This window comes from Acomys minous, assembly GCF_964271855.1.
Source record: "Acomys minous genome assembly, chromosome: 12".
NCBI classification, from domain to species: Eukaryota; Metazoa; Chordata; class Mammalia; order Rodentia; family Muridae; genus Acomys; species Acomys minous.
The window spans coordinates 11352838-11374023 of NC_140493.1; the positions used below are offsets into that span (position 1 = coordinate 11352838).

The following is a 21186-nucleotide window of genomic DNA, read 5'->3' on the forward strand; positions in this document are numbered from 1 at the left end:
CTGCACTGTTCACAATGGCTAAGATATGGAGCTAACATAACTATCCATCATCCGACGGATGAATAGAGAAAATATGACAAATATTCCTAATGCACACACACATATTTTATACATATGCATATTAGAGTTTTAGTCATCCATAAGAAAAATAAAATTATCTCATTTGCTGGAAAACCGATGGAACCGGAGATCATTATGCTAGGTCAACTAAAGTAGATTCAGAATGACATATACCATCAGTTTTCTTTCATTTGCATAACCTATATTTGGATCCTTTATGGATAAATACATACATGGATGCATATGAGGACACAGGAGAAGAAGGGAGGGAAGTAGAAACAGGAGTAACAGGTGAATGTAAAACAGTAATTTCTCTCATATTCAGAATATAGAGATAGAAGACAGACAGACAGATAGATGCATGTGTGCATACATACACATGCATGTGTATACTCACACACAGAGATATAGATACATGTGTGCGTACATACATATGTATGTATATACTCACACACACAGATATAAGTAGATACATGTGCGCATACACACATATGCATATGTATACTCACACACACATACAGATATAGATAGATGCATGTGTGCGTACATACATATGCATGTGTATACACACACACACACACACACACACCCACACACACACACATACCTGCACATTTGTGATATGAAAGCAGAAGGGAATTACTTGGGGGGAATCAGCAATGATGCGCAGAAGAGAGACACATGAGGATGGTAGGGGAGGGCAGAAATACATATGTGTGTGGAAATGTCAAAGTGAAACCCATTAATTTTTTTTACGAAAATATTGCTGCCTGCTCTCCCAGAGGACCCAGATTCTATTCTCATGTCACAAACATTTGTAATTCCAGTTCCAGCAGGAGATCCAATGCCCTCTTCCGGCCTCTGCAGGCACCCGGTTTGCACGTGGTACACAGGCAGCAATGCATGCAGGCAAAACACCCCTACTTATGAAATGAAAAATGCATCTAGGTGTGGTGATTCACACTTCTAGTCCAAGCACTCGAGAGGCAGAGACAGGCAGAAGATCTCTGTGAGTTCAAGGCCACCCTGGCTTATATAACAAGTCTGGATGAGCCAGAGTGAGACTTTGTCTTCCCCGGCCCCCACAAAAAAAAATCTACTTAATATAATCACTTAAAAACATTCAAAATAACACAACAGCAACAGAAGGTGCACACTCCTCTTACAACTGTCACAAAGCTGGAGATGAGGTACTGGAAATTATCTGGGTTTGAGGAGGTGGTGTTGTTTTGAACTCCTGGACTGGATGTCCTCCCACAGCCTCCTAAGTAGCTGGGACAGCAGGTGATCACCACATCTGTTGGTCCGGGGCAGGGGGGTGGGTACATTTAATTACAAGCCTCACCTTTCCTACAAGACGGAACTGTAATTTTCAAGAAACTGTCCGTGCGATTGTCTAAGACTTCAGATCCTACCAGACAGTACGCTTCCGGAGACCAGTTCAGGTAGATGCCTTGTCGCCAGTACATTCTGTTTGGGCGCAGTGCTCTCTCTGAAAGTTTGAAGAGATCCGTGTACAAGCAGTGGTTACTAACCATGGCATTAACTAAAGGAGAAAACTGCCATTTATACCATAAGTGGCAGCAATACATATTTGTTTTGAAATGAGCATTGATTTAATTATGAGACTTTCTTCAAATGAATATAAATTTTTTCCTTTAAAATTTCAATCATGTAAGTTAAATGCTTTGTATGCTACCCAATACCTAGACCAGGCTGAGGATATGGAGTTTGACATGGCTAACCAATAACACCTGCAGTTATCTTTTGCCCCAACCCACCTGATATTCCCTTGTATTGTTACATGCCTCTTACTTTGGAATGAAAGCCTACCATATAAACATGGTTTTGTCACCTTCTCTAAGTCCCTGGAAAAGAGTGATAGGAGTCCCTCTCTCAGAGGCCAAGAGCTTGCTGAGCAAAATTCCTTCACTACAAGTTGGTTATTTCCATGCTATTCTTTGTTGATATGTGTGTGTATGCACGTGTGCGTGCATGTGTGTATTTGTGTATATGTGTCTATGTATGTGACTACATGTGTGCATGTCTGTGAGTGTGTGTACCTGTGTGCATGTATGTATGCATGTGAGTATGTGCACTTGTGTGTATATGTGTGTGTGTGTAAAAGAGGATGTGTGTATGTGTGTACACTCAGACTGGTGGATCCCACTAAACCCCATCTTTTAAAGCAATTGCTTCATGCTTCCTAAGTCTTGGGAAATACAGTACTCACAGTTGATAGAAATGTATCTTATGTGAGAGCTGAGGCATTTCCCACCCAGCAAATTGCGTAAGTTGGCACATGTTCGTGTGTTGAGCACTCCTGCCTTCCAAACACGCTAACTCTTGGAAATGCCATGTTACTTTTAACACTTCTTTCTAGTCTGTCTATACAGTAAGCTTTGTTTAACACCTACCTCTTCCAGAGAGCATAAAAGGTGAGATTTCAAGTAATCGATTAATCAGTCTTGACCAAAAGCCCATTGGAAAATAGGGCATCTCGTACAGCCGGATAATGACCTCAGAGTTCTCACAGTGGGGGAGTTCTAGCACAGGCCTGTGGTCAGATAAGCTGCAAAAGGCAGAATCTGTCAGAAACCCACAGTGGCAGCCTCACCCCACGGCAGCTGAGCATATGGCCTGAGCACAGTGGCCTGAGCAAGTCGGCCTGAGGATGGTGCCCTGAGCATGGTGGCCTAAACCTGGCAGGCTGACTATGGTGGCCTGGGCTTTTCACTCATTCAAACCCAGGGAAATAACCACTCCAAAGAATTGCATTTTTTAAATAGTCTCTTGTCACGTGCGTCCATATCGAGAATTTGGAGATCACTCAATCAGTTCAAATGCATGCTTAAATGAAGTAGATGCATAAAAAAATTTCCACACTCCTATATGCACTAATAAATTAGTACAGCTAGTACAAAGGCAGATATTAAGATTACAGGAAATTTGAAAAGGTGCATGTTCTAGAAACAAGCACACATCTATGTTTAGCATTGGCTCCATCTATTACTCAATCTAATTTGCACTCTCGGCAAACATAAGAGTTTCCTCCTGACTTTCAAAGCAATAAGAGAATTTTCTACAAATAGGCTTAGATTATGGCCCTCCACCATGATGTTCTATTCTTTTTAAACTTCTTAGAAATTCACTATCTCCCTTAAACCTAATAACTTAATGTAACCATTAAATTGCAAGTAGAGATGGACACACGTACACACACTGCTTCACTCTAAATCTTCCTTAATTATTTGAGTGTTGTTAAGCCAAATAGCAACTATATTCATAAAATAATTCCTTCCTTTAATAGATTAATCAACTACACCTTTTCTTTCAAAATATATGCTACACATTGCCAGAAACTTTACGAAAGAAATAAAAACAAAAGAAATGTAGTGTATCTATTACAGAAAAAAAAATGTTACTTTATCAATCAAAATACTATAATCTGGTAAATCCCTATAGAATTTTTAAGGTTGGTCTTACCTGCTTGGGACCAGCAGATATTCTTCTCCTATTGGCAAGGCAATCTGAAATTTTTCTAATAGTTTAAAGTACTGTGCCATGTAGTTCTTTGGGAATCGCTTTTTCTTTGAAAGGAATTTTTCCACATCTCTCCGGGAAATGATGCCTTTAGGATATTTCAGACATCCCTCCACCTTCACTGTCAAAATCTGAAAGAGTCCAACTCGTAATCACTAGGTTCATTTTCACGTTTCTAACTTAAAACACGTCTTGTCCTTTTGCTAGGTGCAAATAAGGAGAGAAGTTACAACAATAAGGCAAGATCAAATTTCCGCAGCAGCCAGATAGCCCGGAAGGCCAGTATGGTGTCCAGTTTAGAAGCATCTGGGAAGCTAAAGGAGAAGGGTTCAGATCCTCAGAATTTCCACAGCCCCAATCCCCAGCGTCCATTCTGAAGACTCATCACGAACATATTCCTACGTATTCCCGCAAAGTATCTTCTAAATACTAATCCTACAGGTTGGCTCTAGAGATTGACATCTCCATGATAGGAGGCAACCTCCACCAATGACGAAGCAGTAGTGTGGCAACTCCTTGTTACAGGATCGTACTGATCGAGCATGGGTCAGTAAATCTGGAGAGAGTCAGGGGAATCTGCCCTTTAACATGCTACCGGGGTGATGCTAACATACTTGGGGCATTAGATAGTGTCATGCCAGTCAAGAATAGAAATATGGGTCTGAAGAACCTAACTCCAAATTCAGGCTCTGCTACTCGCCATGGAACTTTGGGAAAGGTATCTGGTTTTGGTTGTTTGGTGTTTTGTTTTAAGATGATTTTCTTCTCTGAAAATGAGGTAAGAAAGATGACTATGTCTTAAATTGCTGTAGAAATGAAGACTTTATATGTAAAGCTTAAAAGGCATGTATGATAATCTTAAGCATCAGTTAAGCCCCTGTGTCAGCTATACGACATATTCAGGGGACTTCAGGTAAATTTCTTTTTTTAAAAAAAAGATGTTTAAGCTTAATCTTCCCCCATATCTCTGTAATGAGTAAAGGGTTCTTAAAATGCAAACATTATTTTTGTTATCCACTCAATGAGGTACAGAACTCTCAGGTTCATAGACTTGTTTTCCCACCTCTGTATTTCTATTTCATATGTGCGATTTTACTAAAGCAAGGAAGGGACTATCTATTTAACCAACTTGTGGGTATGACTGTGGCCAATGGGCTCTTGAATAGGGAAGTGTGTTGATAAGTGCTTTTCCCACCCCGCATCCTTCACAGCAGGGCCCGACAATTCTCCCAACACTAGGAACTTCACACTGCCCTTGAGTTGCTGAGCCCTTTGACAATGTCCTGTGCCCAGCCATACCACCGTTCTCTTCTTCACAGCATGCTGTACCATCTATGATCTCACAGGCCTATGCATTAGTTATTTATCCCCTTTTTATGTCAGCTTGGTAAGTGGACAAACCCTAGCAGCAGGACATCTAGAACATGGCGGACACTGGTTGAATTTTGTTGAGTTCGTGAAATCTGAAAAACTGATTTGGAGAATTTAGAGTAGTCAGCTACTCATGTGGAAGTCCTGTCCTTTTCTGAACCTGTACCTTTAGCTCCTGTCCATTAACCTGAGCTAAGAAAGTTCCAATTAGAACTCATTAGAATTAAAAGAGATCATCCTTGAAAAAGCACATAGTAATGTTGACTTATCCTGGCTCATTTTATTCATGTAAACTACATTTTAAAAGGTGTCTATGATTAATTTTTCTACTTTACACATAGCTTCTTCCCTATATTTATATTAGATATTTCCAAAATAGCTTTTTCCCTACAAGAATATAGTGATTGTTTCAAAACCTGTACTCCACTAACGTGGAAAACATAAAATGGTTGCCACATTCAGCCAAATCATCAGAATGAAACCAAGAAGAATTCAATAACCTAAACAAACCCATAACAGATGAGGGGGTTGAAATAGGGATTAAAAAAACTTTCAGCTTGAAAAATAATAGTTGTCTAGGAACAATTGTATTCACAGAAGAATTCTACCAGACTTTCAAAGATCTACAGACAGTTCTTCTTAAACTATTTTTTAAAAAAAAGTAAAGCAGGAGGGGAGTGACACTCCTGAATTCTTTCTACAAAGCCAGAGCACTCTAACACCAAAACAAAGTAAACATGCGTGCAAGTCTACAGGACAGATATGCAGTATCCTGATAAATGTGGCCTCAAATGTGCTCAAAAAAATACTTAAAAGCCACAAGAAGCCCTTTTTCGAATTCTTGGTCAGTCTTCTCTAAGAGACTCACAAGCGTTATAGACTATTACAACTGTCCTTATTTGCCCATAGTGGTAGAAATCCTTATTCCTGAAGACACAGTGTACATCAGAGGCCAGGTCTAGAGACACAAGTTTTGTTTCCATTCCACTGATTTCTGTTTCGATTCTTATTATTTAATAATGTTAACTGGGTTTGGATTTGGTTTATTTTTGTTTTTAAAATGCTTTGAGTTGCATCATTAAGTCATTTATTTGTGCTCTTTCTGATTTTTTTTTTAATGTACCACTTGAACTGACTTGAACGCCTCGTCTCTGAGGACTAGCTTTCATGATACCAAAACAAATGCATCATACAATCTTCCATGGGAAAGAAGCAACCAACAGTCCTATCCAGCTGTGATGCCTATGAACCATAACAATGCTATACCTAACCTAAAGGATGCACCCACATCATGGATGTAACCATGGACTTAAGATCTCATCAACAAAATGGAAACTGTGCCTGGTACCAGAAACCTATCCATCTACTCGGGTCTAGTGAACTCATATGTCTTGAAGGAGAACATACAACCACCACTGTACTAAAACAGTACAACCCCAAACTACATTCTAAACACTTGTCCCATATCAACAGGTAAGTATAGTCCTCACCCCTCATCAAGGAATCATCTTCTTGCAACAGATGGAAACCATTACAGAAGCCTACAACCAATGAAATTGCCGAGCTGTGAAGCCCAGTCTCCATGGATACATTAAAACCAACTCCTATACCCAAGTCTCAGGTAGCATTACAGAGGAGGGGATGGGGAGACTGTAAAATCCAAAGGAGCAGGGAGTTTCCTATAAGATTGTGTCTTCAAGGAATGTCGGAAGCTACAACCATGACGTCTCACAAACGTGACTGCCCAAACGTTAGCTGAACAAGGAGAACACCAATAGACATGCTGAACGGAACAGAACAAAGTCCAGGAGACTTCAACCCTACACAGAGAGCAACAGGCAAGTAAGGAATGCTGAGAGGCAGGAGGACATTAGGTCAGAAGCATACATACAAGTAACATTATACAGACTTGAGCAGGATACATTTATAAAGATATAGATAGATAGATAGATAGATAGATAGATAGATAGATAGATAGATAGATAGATAGAGGTATATATGTGCATCCAACAATAATTAATAAAAAACAGGCCATGAGTGTGAAAGAGTGCAAAGTGAGGTATATGGAAGGGGCTTGAAGGTGCTAAAGGGAATATGGGGAATTATGTAATTATAATTTCAAAAATAAAAGAAGTATTTTTTTAAAAAAATAATAAACAGTGAATATAAGAAACACTTAGCATTTCCAGCTCCAAAGTTTGGGAGTGGCTCTTTATTCAATGATACAATCTGAAATATTATCTTAGTTTTACCACTTTTCAAAATCCTATAATTTCTTTTATCTATCAACGAATATGCTTAAATTATAGACTATTTCAATCAAATAGAAGTCTGTATCTCCAATGTTTTGTACCAAGAATAATTCACCACACCGCTTGTTAATGACCCGCCTGAGTAATCCAATAGATCTCTTTCATATCCCTTTATTGTATAGCTAAATGAGTTTTACAAACATACCCATACCTTGGCTGAAGATTCTTTAATAATTTTAGTGGCAAAACAGCTCAGGGTACAACATGTGGGTTCATTAGACCTTCTGCACCATGAAATGAAGTCATTCCTGGCCTGCCTTGGTGAATCACAAAGGTCAATGTCCCTGTTAATTTTTGCTGATTGGTATAACACAAAATTGCTCTTATTCTTACCGGGTTAATTATAGCTTTATTCCCTTTATTTCAATGTATCAGGAAATTTAAATCATCATTTTACTGAAAAGTTAAAGCTTCTGTAGTATATTAGAATTGTTTCAATTTTTGATTTCGTTTTCACTTAAAAGCCAAGCATGATGACTCACACCTATAATCGCAGCACTTAGAGTGCTAAGGCACAACTATTTGCTGTGGGTTCAAATCCAGGCTGGGCTATGCAGTAAGTTCTAGGCATGGATAGTTCTCTAGGCTAGCCTGGACAAAGTGAGACCCTATCTCCCTGACCCCAAATTCACTTAAACTAGCATCATAACACTATATCTAGGGTAATAAGAATCCCCATGAATGTTCAAATTAATTACTCCATAGAGTCTTCAGAAGCCTTCCTGTGGTCCTAGAAAGAACCTCCTTTGGTTTAGGGGAATCGATTCTGCTAGTCTGCCTGTCATTCCCCCTCCTGCCCCCAACAGCCTCCCAGCCATGAGGTATTTTGGTTTTTTTGTTTGTTTGTTTGTGTTTTTTTATTTTTTATTATTTTTTCCCATGGGGCATTTTGTTTGTCTTCTTTTGCTTTTGTTTTGTTGTTGTTAAAAAAAAAAAGGGAAAGTGATACAAACCTCTTCCTTACTCTGTAAGACACAGCTACCCTCTAATAACATTACCTATGTGTGTTAAGTCACATAAACACTTATCACTCTGGGGGCAACTTTATCCTTCTCTTGTTTGTTCAGAGTTTCTTTCTGACGTGGCGCTCCACTTACAAAGCAAAGTCAATAGGATAAAGTTGACGCTCTCCTAAATAATGCATTTGCCTACACGTATTTTCTGTTTGATTTCGTATTTGGCATGCTTCTTTGTACTTCTTGGATTATCTTGAAGCTAGGTTTAAATTTCCAAAAATAGCATGCCTGAAATTATCAGGCAGGTCAAATCAGTACTAAATATAAAGATATCATTTACCTCTCACTTACATTAAGTTAGGGAGCAGCACACAAGAAAACACAATTGTCCTTATTTAGGTGGAGACATAAAAGGCTTAAAGAAGGAAGAAACAAGAGGAAACTGCCCATGTGTACAAGAGATGTGAAGTCATATGACACCTAATCCATACAATGTGCCCATAAGCACAGGATACCACTGACTCCATCACCATTTCATATGCAGCAAATTCATGCCATCGGGGGCATTTGAACAGGAATGTGGAAAGCAATCTGAATACATCTATTATTCACACAGACACTGCCACTAAATGCTAATTACACTGATGTTGAAATGTCCTCTCCAGTGCCAAGGTATAGGATTTAGCCTCAACTGATTTCCTTCTTCAAAATAACTCCCTTTTTATCTTTAAATAGATCAGAGCAGTACTATTCAAGATTGCTCAAAGAAATTCAATTAGCCTGATGGTTTAATTGAGAGAGAGAGAGAGAGATTTGCAACATGAAAATGGATAATCATGTTAGAGACTTGCTGAGCCACATGCAGAGCTATGAATTGTGTTCATAAATGAAATAACTGCCGTTGAATGTGAATGCCAGAGACACCATCCCTGAGTTATTCTCAGCTATGAATTAGGGAAGCACAGTGGTCCTTAGATATGGCAGCCCTGTACTCCTCAGCACTATTTACAAATATCCAGACTCATTTTTACTTGCCAATGCTGAGATGGTACAACTATAATCTAGAAAGTGGCCGGCGGGGGGTGGGGGGGTAAGGCGGTGCAAGATGACGCTATCAAATCTACAAAAATTATACACAACAATTAAATTAGTGAGTTGTGTGCTCTTGAGTAGTTTCCTATGGAAGACCTACAGGTGGTTTTTGTAATTGCCTTACATAAACTCATTGGTGATGTACTATTATTGGGAGAAGAAATACTTTTCTACGTGAAACATGAATAGAAAAAATGATAATCACCAACAGAGTTTTCAGATACATATATATATTTCAAATATATAATACATGGCCTCTAGTTTTTTTTCTATTTTGTGCTGAAGATAAGGCTGCATGTGCTCCAGGCTGCTCTGGAACTCTCTACACAGCTTAGGATGACCTTGAATGTCTGTTTATCATCCTGACTCCGTCTTCCAACTACGGATGCCATAGGCACAAAGTACCGTGTCTGCCTTTCCTGTATACTTTCTAGATAGATGGATAGCCTCGTCAAGCCAGTTTTCCTCATATGGATTTTACCCTATAGGATTTTCACAATGCTTCTATGCGTTCTATAAAGTCAGTAACCACCTTACCATTGAGGCTTAGGTAGTTAGCTGTGACTTGGAAACAAAGACTTGTGGAGTTTAAAATGCCTGTCCGCTTCAGGAAGCTCTTTTAGCCGTCTTCCCTGTCAAGTGGTCTGCAGTTCTCTATATTCACAGTAGTCCCAGGCTTCTCTGAACGCAAGCACCAACATGCTAAACGCTCTTGGTGGGCCCCCCCTCAACTCTCCTTTTCAATCACAGCCTCTATCCTCCCCCTTTCCCCCCCCCTCCCCGACCAAATATAAAACACCTACCTGAGCCATGACTTTACAAAGCCACTTGGGTTCCACAAAATACAGGTCGCTCAGCTGCAGCGCAGGGTCTTGAAAATGCAGAAGGACTCCTGCAGTAAAAGTCAATCAAAAGATTGGTAGAGAATAATGCAGAGCCACAGAGACTCCAGTGTAGCTGTGGCTGCACTGAGAGCCTCACAGTGAAGGACCCTGGGGTCCCGTACACGCTGCTCCTCGGCTCTAAAGTCCCAACAGCCCCAAAAGCAAGTATATTTGAGCCAGATGACTTGTCCATATGTAAGTATATTTGAAACACCAGCATGCATTGGAAAGTATATATCAATGAGTGCAAATGTGTAGTATTCCTTTGGACCTTCTACATGCATCGTATGCACGCTTTGGTTTCCGTATAGATAATAAACACCACACAGCTCAGCATATCCGAATTGAGGATCATGGAGAAAGGGAATCATGGAGGGTATTTTCCATACAACAGAGTAGAAGGATCCAAACAGTTTCCCGGTCATTTACTCTGGGACTACAAACCAACTCACAAGTTCTGCAAGCTAACGACATGGTGTGGGGTTGCAGCGGGCTGAGCTAATCGCTGTGAGATCCAAGTCTAAGCAACAGGGCCACCCTACAGCCCATCATTTTCCTATTGCCGAAAGTGGCCCAGTGAATCACAGCAGTAATAATTCTTCTTACTACTATTTTACAGGAAAATGTGTTACTCTGAAAGGACATGGTTCCTTTGAGGGTTCCAAAGTAGCAAAACTGAGTCCCAGAATCCATATGTTTTCTTTGATCCCTGCTCAGGGGTTCTTTCTTACTTTATCCTTAAATAATGTCTAAGTATACTCTTAGAATACGTGTGTGATTTATGTTCATGCATGTGGTGGCCTTGAAAAAGATAAAAATCCATCAGTGACTTGTTCAAAACTTGCCTAGCATAACTGTCCTCTTAGTGGCTCCACCCAGCAGTGGATGGAAATAGATGATGATACCCACAGCCAAGCATTGGAGGGAGTTCAGGGAGTCCTGTGGAAGAGTTGGAGAAAGGGCAGAGGGACCTGGAGGGGAACGAACTCTACCAACAGAGTCAACTAACTTAGGCCCATGGGAGCTTACAGAGACTGAACCACCAACCAAAAAACATGCATGGACTGGACCTAGGCCTCCAACACATATGTAGCTGGTGGGCAGCTTGGTCTTCATGCGGGTCCCCTATCAATTAGAGGACAGGGTGTCTCTGACATGGATGAGGTTGCCTGCTTTTGGATTACTTCCCCCTGGCATGACGGCCGTGTCAGGCCTCAGTGGAAGAGGGTGTGCTTAGTCCTGATGCAACTTGATGTGTTGGGGTGGGTTGGTACTCGGGGAGGAGGGGAGGGAATCTCCCCTTTTTGAGGAGTAGAGGAAGAGGATGGAGGAAAAGGATGGGAGGGCGGGACCAGGAGGAGAGAAGGGAGGAGGCTGCGATCAGTATGTAAAGCGAATAAATAAATAACGTAAATAATGAAAAAAAAAATCCAAAAGAAGCACATTGGCTACAAATTCTTTCCGAATATGCAAATCTTTCCCAAAAAAACGATAAAAGCAAAATAACAAACAAAAATAGAAGTCTTATTGACATTTTCTTAAATTTTCAATATTGATTATATACAAGATTTAGACATCTCTTCAAGTTACCATGACTTAAAACCGAAAACCGGAATCCAGACCCAACGCACGTACCTGACTCATCTAGGAAGTGAACAGCGTGCGGAAGCTCGCTCTCATCCAGCTGCAGCTGATGCTCTTTCACGAGTTGTAATAAACGCTTCCGGTTAATTACAGGAAACTCAATTGGCACAGCTTTACGCTCTGACAAAATGATTTTTTCCAGTTCTACGTAGCAATCTGGAATTAGCTGCCCAACCACAGGCTGATCTCGGATCTATGAAATTACAAATGACAAGGTGTAAACATCTATTTAAATCTATTAAATCCATTTAAATTCAGATGTGTTATATGGCAACTTCAGCCATGACAGTTTTTACACAGTGAGTGGGTTTTTACATAAAATTTAAACATGATGCAAAACTCTATCTAAAATGGTAATGGATGAAGATGAAATTAAAGTAAGAAAATTATGGACACAGTGCATTTGGGGAAAAGCTGTAAATTAAAACAGCATGGAAGTAGTTATCTAGTAATATGGTAATTATATTTCAAAAACAAAGGCAAATAACTGGCCAAGAAAGAATGATCTCTTCTAATGCACCGAGGTAATGTGCAATACCCAAGTGGTTAGGGTAACACTGTCTGTTATGCGAGCCTTGGGGATATGTCTTTATGAGATTAAAAATATCCACAATTACTGGACTAGTGGACTGTGGACATGGAGAGTTGGACTTGGAGACATGAAACCTCCTCATCCAGTTACGCTTTCTCGTGGAACCTTAAACTCTGGAAAATGAGATCTGTTTAAATGTCGATGATCCGGGCCTAAGAGAAAGCTCATTGTCTGCAGCAGTCTCTGAGAAACAGAGAGTGGGATTTCCAAATAAGGGTCTGGAGATAATAGTTTCTATAAAAGGTATCTTTTAATGGCATTTCCCCCTTGGAAAAAAATCTAATTTTAAAGAGAAATGCAACTCTAAAAAAATAGCAACAAAATGCCTCTAAGCACCACCAGGGGGCAACCTCTCCCCGTGTCTGGATTCATAAGATGTTACACCCATCAGAAATTCTACTTAAACTCTTAGGCTCTAGAAACTGGATCTTTCCGACGCACTAAAACACAAAACTGAGTCTCGCTCCTCCCCAGTTGTGTGAAGAGCTTTAGTCTCCAGCACCCAGAACTACTACTTCCATATTTTTCTTTAGTCATCCAGGAATATATAATCCTTGCCCTAGAAAACAATATATAATAACCCTACTAACCATCATGTTTTTATTATTCACAAATCAAGACAACATAAAACTTTATTTTAAGATGACATTTTAAGCTAATGAAGGAAACAGACCTATAGAAGCAAGTGGATGTCTCACAAGAAGCAGCCCAAGCAAGGGAGTGAGTACTGAAGGGCAGGTCCAGGGCAGCAAGCAGATGCCTGCTCTGTAATGGGCTGGAGAGAATTGAAAGGGTTGTGGTTCATACTGACTGAGGTTTTGTCCGTTGTTTTCTTTCACCTTTCACCTTGGTGATGGAATCACTACCAGGCCAAAGTAAGGGAAGAAAAACAACAGCCTTTCTAAAGATCACCGGGATGCATTTATAAATACAAGGAAAGGGCTGGGAACGAGTCAGGACAAAAGGGAAAAAACAAATAGGATGGGGTGGGTGCTCTCTTCTAATAGACTCACAGATAGTCCTTGAAGATGGATGTCAGGCCTCAAGCGGAGAGGACGGTGTCCCAGAAAGGCAGCCTCACCTGCCTTGCCCTCTCAGAGAAGCACCAAAGCTAGCCGGTGCATCCTTAAGCCAGCATGCTCATTTGTAAGTACAAGAAGCATCTCGTCTCACTGACTGACGCTGATAACTTGCAGGTGTCTCAACAGAGGAAGACCCTACATCGCTGACCACTCCCTTCCGTACAGCGGCAGCAGTAGCCAGACTGCTGACCACACCCCCTTGCTTACAAGCTCCTTCCAGCATATTTAGGAAGGTTAAGAACCACGGATGCCACAGAGAAGAGGGGGCCCAAGCTCAACTCTCACATTTAGTCTCTGGATGAGACCCCTGTGGAGGAAAGCTGGGAGAGCGGGTGCCTGCCTCGGTGTCCTGGCAACAATCTCCTTCTCGGGGTCATCTAGTTATTTTCATCCCCACTTCTATGAATTATAAATGAAGTGTGGTATAAATAAATAATTGTAAAATGAAAGTACTCTCATAGTTTTGAGCTATGAAAAAGCCTACAATTTCCAGATAATTGCTCTCTCCCCAAGGTTTCTGACATTTCTGGGCAGCAGCATATAATGTGACAAAGAGCAAGGCTTATTTATCCAGCAGCCTGCAGGAGGCACACACCCTCCCACCTTGACCACTCAGCTGCCTGCCTGCAGGGGGCGCACATCCTCCCACCTTGAAATTCAGACTCTCATTTATGATGGTTTTCCGAAGCTTTGCCAGGGCATCCGATTCCTCCGTGGCATTCACGAAGTGGTAGTCCCGGATGGTGGGGAATCCTCTCTTATTTAGGAGTTCCTTGGTGATTTTGCTTATGCAGGCTTTGCGCTGCTTCTCATCAGAAACATCCAAATGTGTGCCCACCAGTATCACCGGGGAAGAAGAGGCACGAGCCTAAAGGAACAGAGACAAGACACTTCCTGTTTATGTAAAAAGACTCTCCTGGTTACAGATGTGTTGAAATCTGCTATGTATGAAACTTGGCGCTGCAGTGCTGAAGACGCAAGGGCTTTAGAACCAGTGGTAATAACTTGTCTTATCCTTCCTAGAAGTGTGTGCATATTCCTCCAAAGGACACGTCCTGAAACGCAATCCTGTGACACTTCATAGCTCCCATCTTAAAATGGGAGCTACGTAAGATGCTTAACTCATAAGGGTAGGGCCCAAGGAACAGACTGATTCTGTCATTACAGGAAAGGATACCTTGAAACGAATAAGTTGGGTCTCCTCCGAGTCCCTTTGCTACTAGGCATGTGCACTCTTGCCTTTCCACTTCACACTATGAAATGACACATCGAGAACGGCCTCGCAGATGCATATTCCAGCCCCATGGTCCTAGACTTCCCTCCCTCCAAAACTGTGAGAGAGAAATCTCCATAGTTTGTAAATCACTCAGGCTACAGTATCCTGTCATAACAGCAAATGACAACTGAGACATTTCCTTAAACCTAAAACAAAATGATAATCATAAAACAAATTTAAAGTTATTTTTATGTCTTTTTTGCTCCAATTCTTACTGCTTTTTTAATTCCTACATAACTGTGGTAGTGGACTTTTCCTTTTATTTTAACATTTGCTTAAAGCAGTTTTGTTTTGTTTTGTTTTGTTTTTGCAAGCTGTGTTTCTAAATAAAATGAGCTTTGGTAAATCCCAAGATACATCAAAGCAGCACAAGCCATTTCTATTTCCCTTCTTTAGCTGTGAATTTCATAGCCTGAATTCACTTTAAAGTCATTTGGTTTATAGGATGAAAGACAAAAGCCACAGAAGTGAGCCTTGTTGTCACTATTTGCCCAAGTTGCTGTGTGAAACATAACAACATCAAGAAAAGAGATGCTTAAGAAAGATCCAGATTACCAGATACACCCAGGAGCTACCAAATCCTGTGCCCACTATGTCCTGGTGCAAACCTTCCTGAAGGCCCTGACTCCCAGAAGGGCTCCCTACGGCAACAGATAGCTATAGCATGGAGACCCTTATTACAACCTCAATTCAAAAGCTACAGTAGATAAAGGAATAGCCGTCCACGGGGCAACAGGTAAACAACAGGGAAATCTCAAAAACAGAGACGCCAAAGGTAGGCACCAGAGAGCCTGAGGCTGTTTGCAGGGTGGAATATAAAGGCTTCATACTGAAAGTTCACTGCAAATACACCAGCAGTGAGAACCTGTCTTTTTAAGTTGAGAACATCGGTATGTCACTTAACAAAACAGAGTGGTCACGACTTCAGAGACTGGTGACATGCAGCAACGTGGGACGCCTCACTTCCGTATCATCACTCCATTAAGTTAAGCTTCTAACTTAAAAATAAAAGAGAAAGAAAGAAAGCGATGAAAGAAAGAGATTGAGAGGGGGAAAGAGAAGGAAGATGGAGGAGGAGAGAGGAAGAGAGAGAATAAGAAAGAGGGAGTAAGAAAGAAAAAGAAAATTCTAAGCAATTGGAAAAACTTGTTTTTTCTTTTTAAGTAAATCACCTCATACTCACATTTTTAAAAAGACAGAATGTGGCTGGGCATGGGAGTGCACACTTTTAATCTCAACCCTCAGAAAATTAGAGGTTGGCAGATCTCTATGAATTCAAGGCTACCATGTTCCTTCATAGAGAGTTCCCAGCCAGCCAGGGCTACACAATTAGACTCAGCCTCATTTAAAAAAAAAAAAAAACTAACAAACAAAAAACAAAAGACAAAATCAGGCACCAAGTGCATGCTAGAAGCTGAGGGCAAATCTCTATTCCTGTGTGACTAGAAACAAGCACCTTGATATTGAAGAGCCAAGGCTTCATAGCATCCACCTCTGCCTGCCCCTTGCTGAGATCATAGACAGCGAGGTACAGCGCTCTCTGTGTCATGAAGTGGGGGTGCGTGCTGTAGAACTCTTCACGACCTAGAAGGAGAAGTCAGACGTTTTAGTCTTCCACATAATAGGCAAGAATCATCATGAAAGTTAAATAAAGGGGAACAGCAAGTGATTGAGAGCAAAGCAATTAACGGACAAATTCACATGGCAGCTTTAACAATGATGCCTATTAGAGGCCAACCAAGCAATTACTTTAGACTCTGTTGGGTCCTGGCATGGCTTTCCACATAATGTCCATTCTGGTAGCCGAGGCAAAATCTGTAGCTAATGGGCATGGAATAAGCTCATAGGTTCTACCAGTTCTTTTCCTCCTGGACCAGGAAAAGTGGTTTCAAAAGCCTACTCAAAATGGAAGCTAATGTGATGCTTTAAGTACCTGCAAAGTCCCACACATTTAGAGCAAGGTCCTTTTTCCTTTTGCCTCGTATTTGGATAGGCCAGTCTCTCACGTCTATGCCAACCGTGGCACCCTGCATGCCAAGGTCTGACTTCTTCATTTTCATGAGTTGCTGCAGTAAAGTGGTCTTACCGCTCCCGGTATTTCCCACAATCATGAGCTTCATTCGGTTGTAGGGCACAGCCTTTTTCAGACGTTGTTGTAGAAACCTGATATTGTAAGGAAAAGCAATGTAACAGCCTGCTAAGCAGTGCGCTGGGCCTGGGGCCCTGCCTTAGTTGTTCCACGGTGAATGCGTAAACATAAGCGTGTAAAACTGTAAAGGTCGCAGAATCAACAAGACGCATGCCATCTGGCTTGCAGTCAGTGCATGTATTCTGCAGTGCATATTTCAGAGCAGTCAATGATATTTGCTAGCGTTGATAATTGCAATGTCATGTTATCCCATCACGAGAAATAGCCAAAATGCCAAAACCCATTTTCAATACCTATTAAATTGCAATGCGTACATACGTATCTGCGGGATGTTGTTTAAACAGTATAAGTAAAGTTTTAACCATTATAAACTTTCAGCTTTACAATTGCATAGAATCAAGAGAGTATATAAACAAAGGCTGTTTTAATGGAAGTTTAATAATGAGGCCACTTTGGTTATGTTATATGTGCATATATATGTGTGTTTATATATTGTAAATATAACTCAAAACTGATATTTACATACGGCATGAGGATATAGAGATATATTTTCATTAGCCATGTATAATGGATATAGAAAAATACATTTTAATCTATTGTACATGTAGCTACATTTTTAATGTATTTATTTGTGAGATTATAATATAATTACAGGATTTCCTCCTTCCTTTTTCCAAACCTTCCCATACGCCTCTCCTTGCACTCGTTCAAATCCATAGCCTTTTCTAAAATTAGAAACTAAACTGTGTCATAAGGAAACTTTAGGGAATACTGGCTAATCCATGCCAACAGCAGGCACCTGAACAGTTCCCCTGGTTATGTGATCAAAAGGAAACACTAGGGACCAGGGGGATGCTCAGTGGATAAGTGCATGTCTCTATGAGCACCAGAGCTCAGGAGAGCAGTACCCACCCAGAAGTCAGGCCAGATGTGGCAGTCGGCTTGCAATCCCAGTCTTCTGGAGACAGGGAGGGGAGATCTCCAGAGAAAGCTGGCTGGATCCAGGATCAGAAAGAGACCCTGGCTCAGTAAATGAAGTGAAGCATGATCAAAGGATAATAGTGATCATGGATGGGGCATGATGGGGGAAGACTCCTGACATTAACCTCTGGGTGCTAAGCAAGATCAGACATTCTTATACCATTACCTGGACCACAAGGAATTACAAGGCCCTTTGCAGTGGCTGCATATAAACCCATTCATTAAATAAAAAGCACGTGGAACATAGATGTTAAATAGTTCTGTTCACTATCCTTATAATATCACCAAACAGCCATCAAAATCACAGACAATAAAAGTGAGATGGATTTGCCAAAGAGCAAAAAAGAATGAAGTCACCTGACCTTATGATGTCTTTGGCTTTGCATCCTACATGCTTAAAGTCAAAATTCAGATGCAGTCCATCCAAGGGAAGATCCCATATTTTGTTTAATTTCCCCATTTCATTCGGAAAGGACCTCAGTTCCAAGTTGTAACTGACGTCAAGAGATGTCAGATTTTCAAGACACCCAATTTCAGGAGGAATCTTAACAAAATAGAAAAGGATGTTGGTGAGAAGGAACAAGTATGCATAGCCAGGACACAAAACAATAGTGACTCTCTTTTGCTCCCACCTTGCACAGCCTTAACCCAAAGTTAAATCTTCTTGAAAACATTGCCATTGGTTTGCAGTATGCATGCTTAAAAAAAAAATCAAAACAAACAAACAAAAAAAAAGTTACTCCTATTTATATGAGTTATATATGAGTTATTTCCCATTTCATTATATTTTAAATTTTATTTGGGGGTGTGCACACATGCATGTCTTGTGCATACATGTGTGTGCACGTGCATGTGTGTGTAACCTGCAGGAACTGGTTCTCTCCTTTCACTGTGTGAGACCTGAGGAGGACCCTCAGGTTGTCAGACAAGGCAGCTAGCAACTCATAAGCCAGCTATCTGCCCCAATTTATAACTGTAAAAATCAAATCTCCCTTAACAACAAACTTTACCATACACAACACTAAAGAATAAGTCATTTGTATTTATACAGATCTGTTACTTGTGGTTCCATTCTGTTCTCTCACACTGCCTATGCTCTTTAGTAAGTCACAAAGCTCTAACGCCAGCCTAATGAGAGTGGTTTCACTTTCTGTTCTAATTATTATTTTTTTAGTAAGATGCCTTGAACCTTGTGGATTCGAGGTAAGTGTCATAATCCCAACACCACTACTGAAAGCTTTTTAACCCAACTATAGTATACTTATAACAGAAAACATTCATTTGCTGGGGGAAAAAATTGTACAGGTACCAAAAATATCCAGGTATCTTGAACATTGAACGATCAGACCTTTAGTCGCTCCTTACATAGGCAACAGCTTAAATTTGATGACAAGAAAACATTTTTTCTTACATGTGTAAATAAAAGGAGGCTGACTCATTTAGATGGCGGGTCATGCAGAGGAAGAATGGAGAGATGTCAGCATGTAGGAAAGAAAGAGGAAAAGCAAAGGCCAGTTGTCATCCAGTCAAAATGAGAGACTTAAAACATGTCAGGCCATGTGGAGATCAGAGGTCGCAGACAGTGACACTCTTACAAGATCACAAATTCAAGATTAGATATGCACACTCCTGTGCAGCAGCTCTTAAAAAATATAAAACAAATATAAAACAACAGCATATGGGGTTTGCTAGTTGGAAACGGAGCTTTATCTATACCCATTTACCACAGAATTGAATCACATCTTATTTACAAAGTAAGAAATATGAACATATTTTAAAATAATCCATAACACAATTGTGGTAACACACACACACACACACACACACAAATAATAATTGTGATAGCAACTGAAATCCATTTTCAAGTATCTGATGACATAAAACAAAGACGACCTCTCACCTCTTTCAGTTTATTATGAGAGAGATGCAGTTTCTCTACTCTCGACCACACGTGGGGCTTTTCACTCAGGTCCAGGGTGCTGATCTGATTGTTGCTAAAAAAGAGTTCCCTTAAGTTCAGAGACTTCCAGTGCGCGGGCCCTGGCAGATACTCAATGTGGTTGTGGCTCATGTCCAAGGACCGCAAGCTGCAATGACATGATGTCCCATTGAGAGCAAAGTGGGAGTTTTCAAAGAACACAAAATAGTATCACTGGGAATTCTTACCAGACTAAGAGATGGGTTTTTGATTTTGTTTTTGTTTTTTTGTTTTGTTTTTTGTTTTTTTGGGTTTTTTTGTTTGTTTGTTTTTTGGTTTTTGGTTTTTGGTTTTTGGTTTTTTGCGAGTCTGGGCCCTGGGGTCCTCCGCAAACTATGGCAACAGCCAAGGAAAAAATAGGCAGTAAACCTCGAACCCCTACCCAAACTAGCCGATGGACAGGACATTCTCCACTGTTGAGTGGAGAAGGAGATCTAACTTTCACACAAACTCTGGTGCCCCATATTTGAACATGTCCCTTGGATAGAGATGCCTGGTGGCACTCAGAGGAAGGATAACAGATGGTTTTAATGCTCCATCACTTACATGTGAGCATGAACCTGAGCTTGTATATTCATACAGTGCTTAGAAGAAAAGGCGATTTTTCTCTACAGTGCAGGTGTAAGAGAATAAGCACTCTGAGAAACAAAATTGGCCACCTTGCCTGTTGTGATGACAGAGACGGTGGCAATGAGTCACATATGGTTTTAATCGTGAGAAAGGATTTTGGATGCTTTCACCAAGAAAAGGAAACTGCTTGAAGTGATAGATATATTAGCTCTTATATTACATGATGTTCTTGTGTAAAAGCATCACATTTTACCAATTTGTGTATGTTCATTAAAGTTTTTTTTAAAGAAAGAAAACAATCGAGATCCATTTTCCTTTTGCACTACAAGACTGTCTCTCTCAAAACAAAGCAAAGATTGGTGTTTTTAAAAATGCTCCTGGGGCATGAGAAATTACGACTAAGAAATAGACAAATTGTCATTGAGATCCTGTGGCCTCTCCAGGGCTTATGACTGTGCAGTTCCCACTAACTGCCCATAGGTGGCGTTCACTCATCTTCAGGGTGTGCTCCTCTAGAGCAGCAAGCACACCGTTCTGTAGGCTAGTCTCAGTGAGTGTGGGACACAGCATGAATAAGCCTGCCATGAAACCCGCTTGCTCTCACAAGCCTCAGGTTTTCTGAAAACCTCAATATTTATCAGTAAATTTGTGTGGAGCAAACAAAGGCAGGGAGCAATCAAGGTGGGCTTTCATACA

The 21186-nt window shown here is 40.6% G+C and overlaps 1 protein-coding gene across 3 annotated transcripts in view; it reads right to left on the reverse strand.

The window, feature by feature from the left end:
• LRRK2 (leucine rich repeat kinase 2) overlaps positions 1-21186 on the reverse strand; it is a 131226-nt gene that overhangs the window by 47996 nt on the left and 62044 nt on the right. For all 3 annotated transcript variants that reach the window (XM_084749251.1, XM_084749250.1, XM_084749252.1), the window contains 10 exons: positions 19843-20029; positions 18305-18486; positions 16746-16975; positions 16269-16396; positions 14186-14404; positions 11854-12055; positions 10138-10226; positions 3547-3734; positions 2478-2632; positions 1406-1552 (listed from right to left, as the gene is read on the reverse strand). In XM_084749251.1, the coding sequence (XP_084605377.1) occupies positions 1406-1552; positions 2478-2632; positions 3547-3734; positions 10138-10226; positions 11854-12055; positions 14186-14404; positions 16269-16396; positions 16746-16975; positions 18305-18486; positions 19843-20029 (1727 nt within the window). The remainder of the gene's footprint in view (positions 1-1405; positions 1553-2477; positions 2633-3546; positions 3735-10137; positions 10227-11853; positions 12056-14185; positions 14405-16268; positions 16397-16745; positions 16976-18304; positions 18487-19842; positions 20030-21186) is intronic.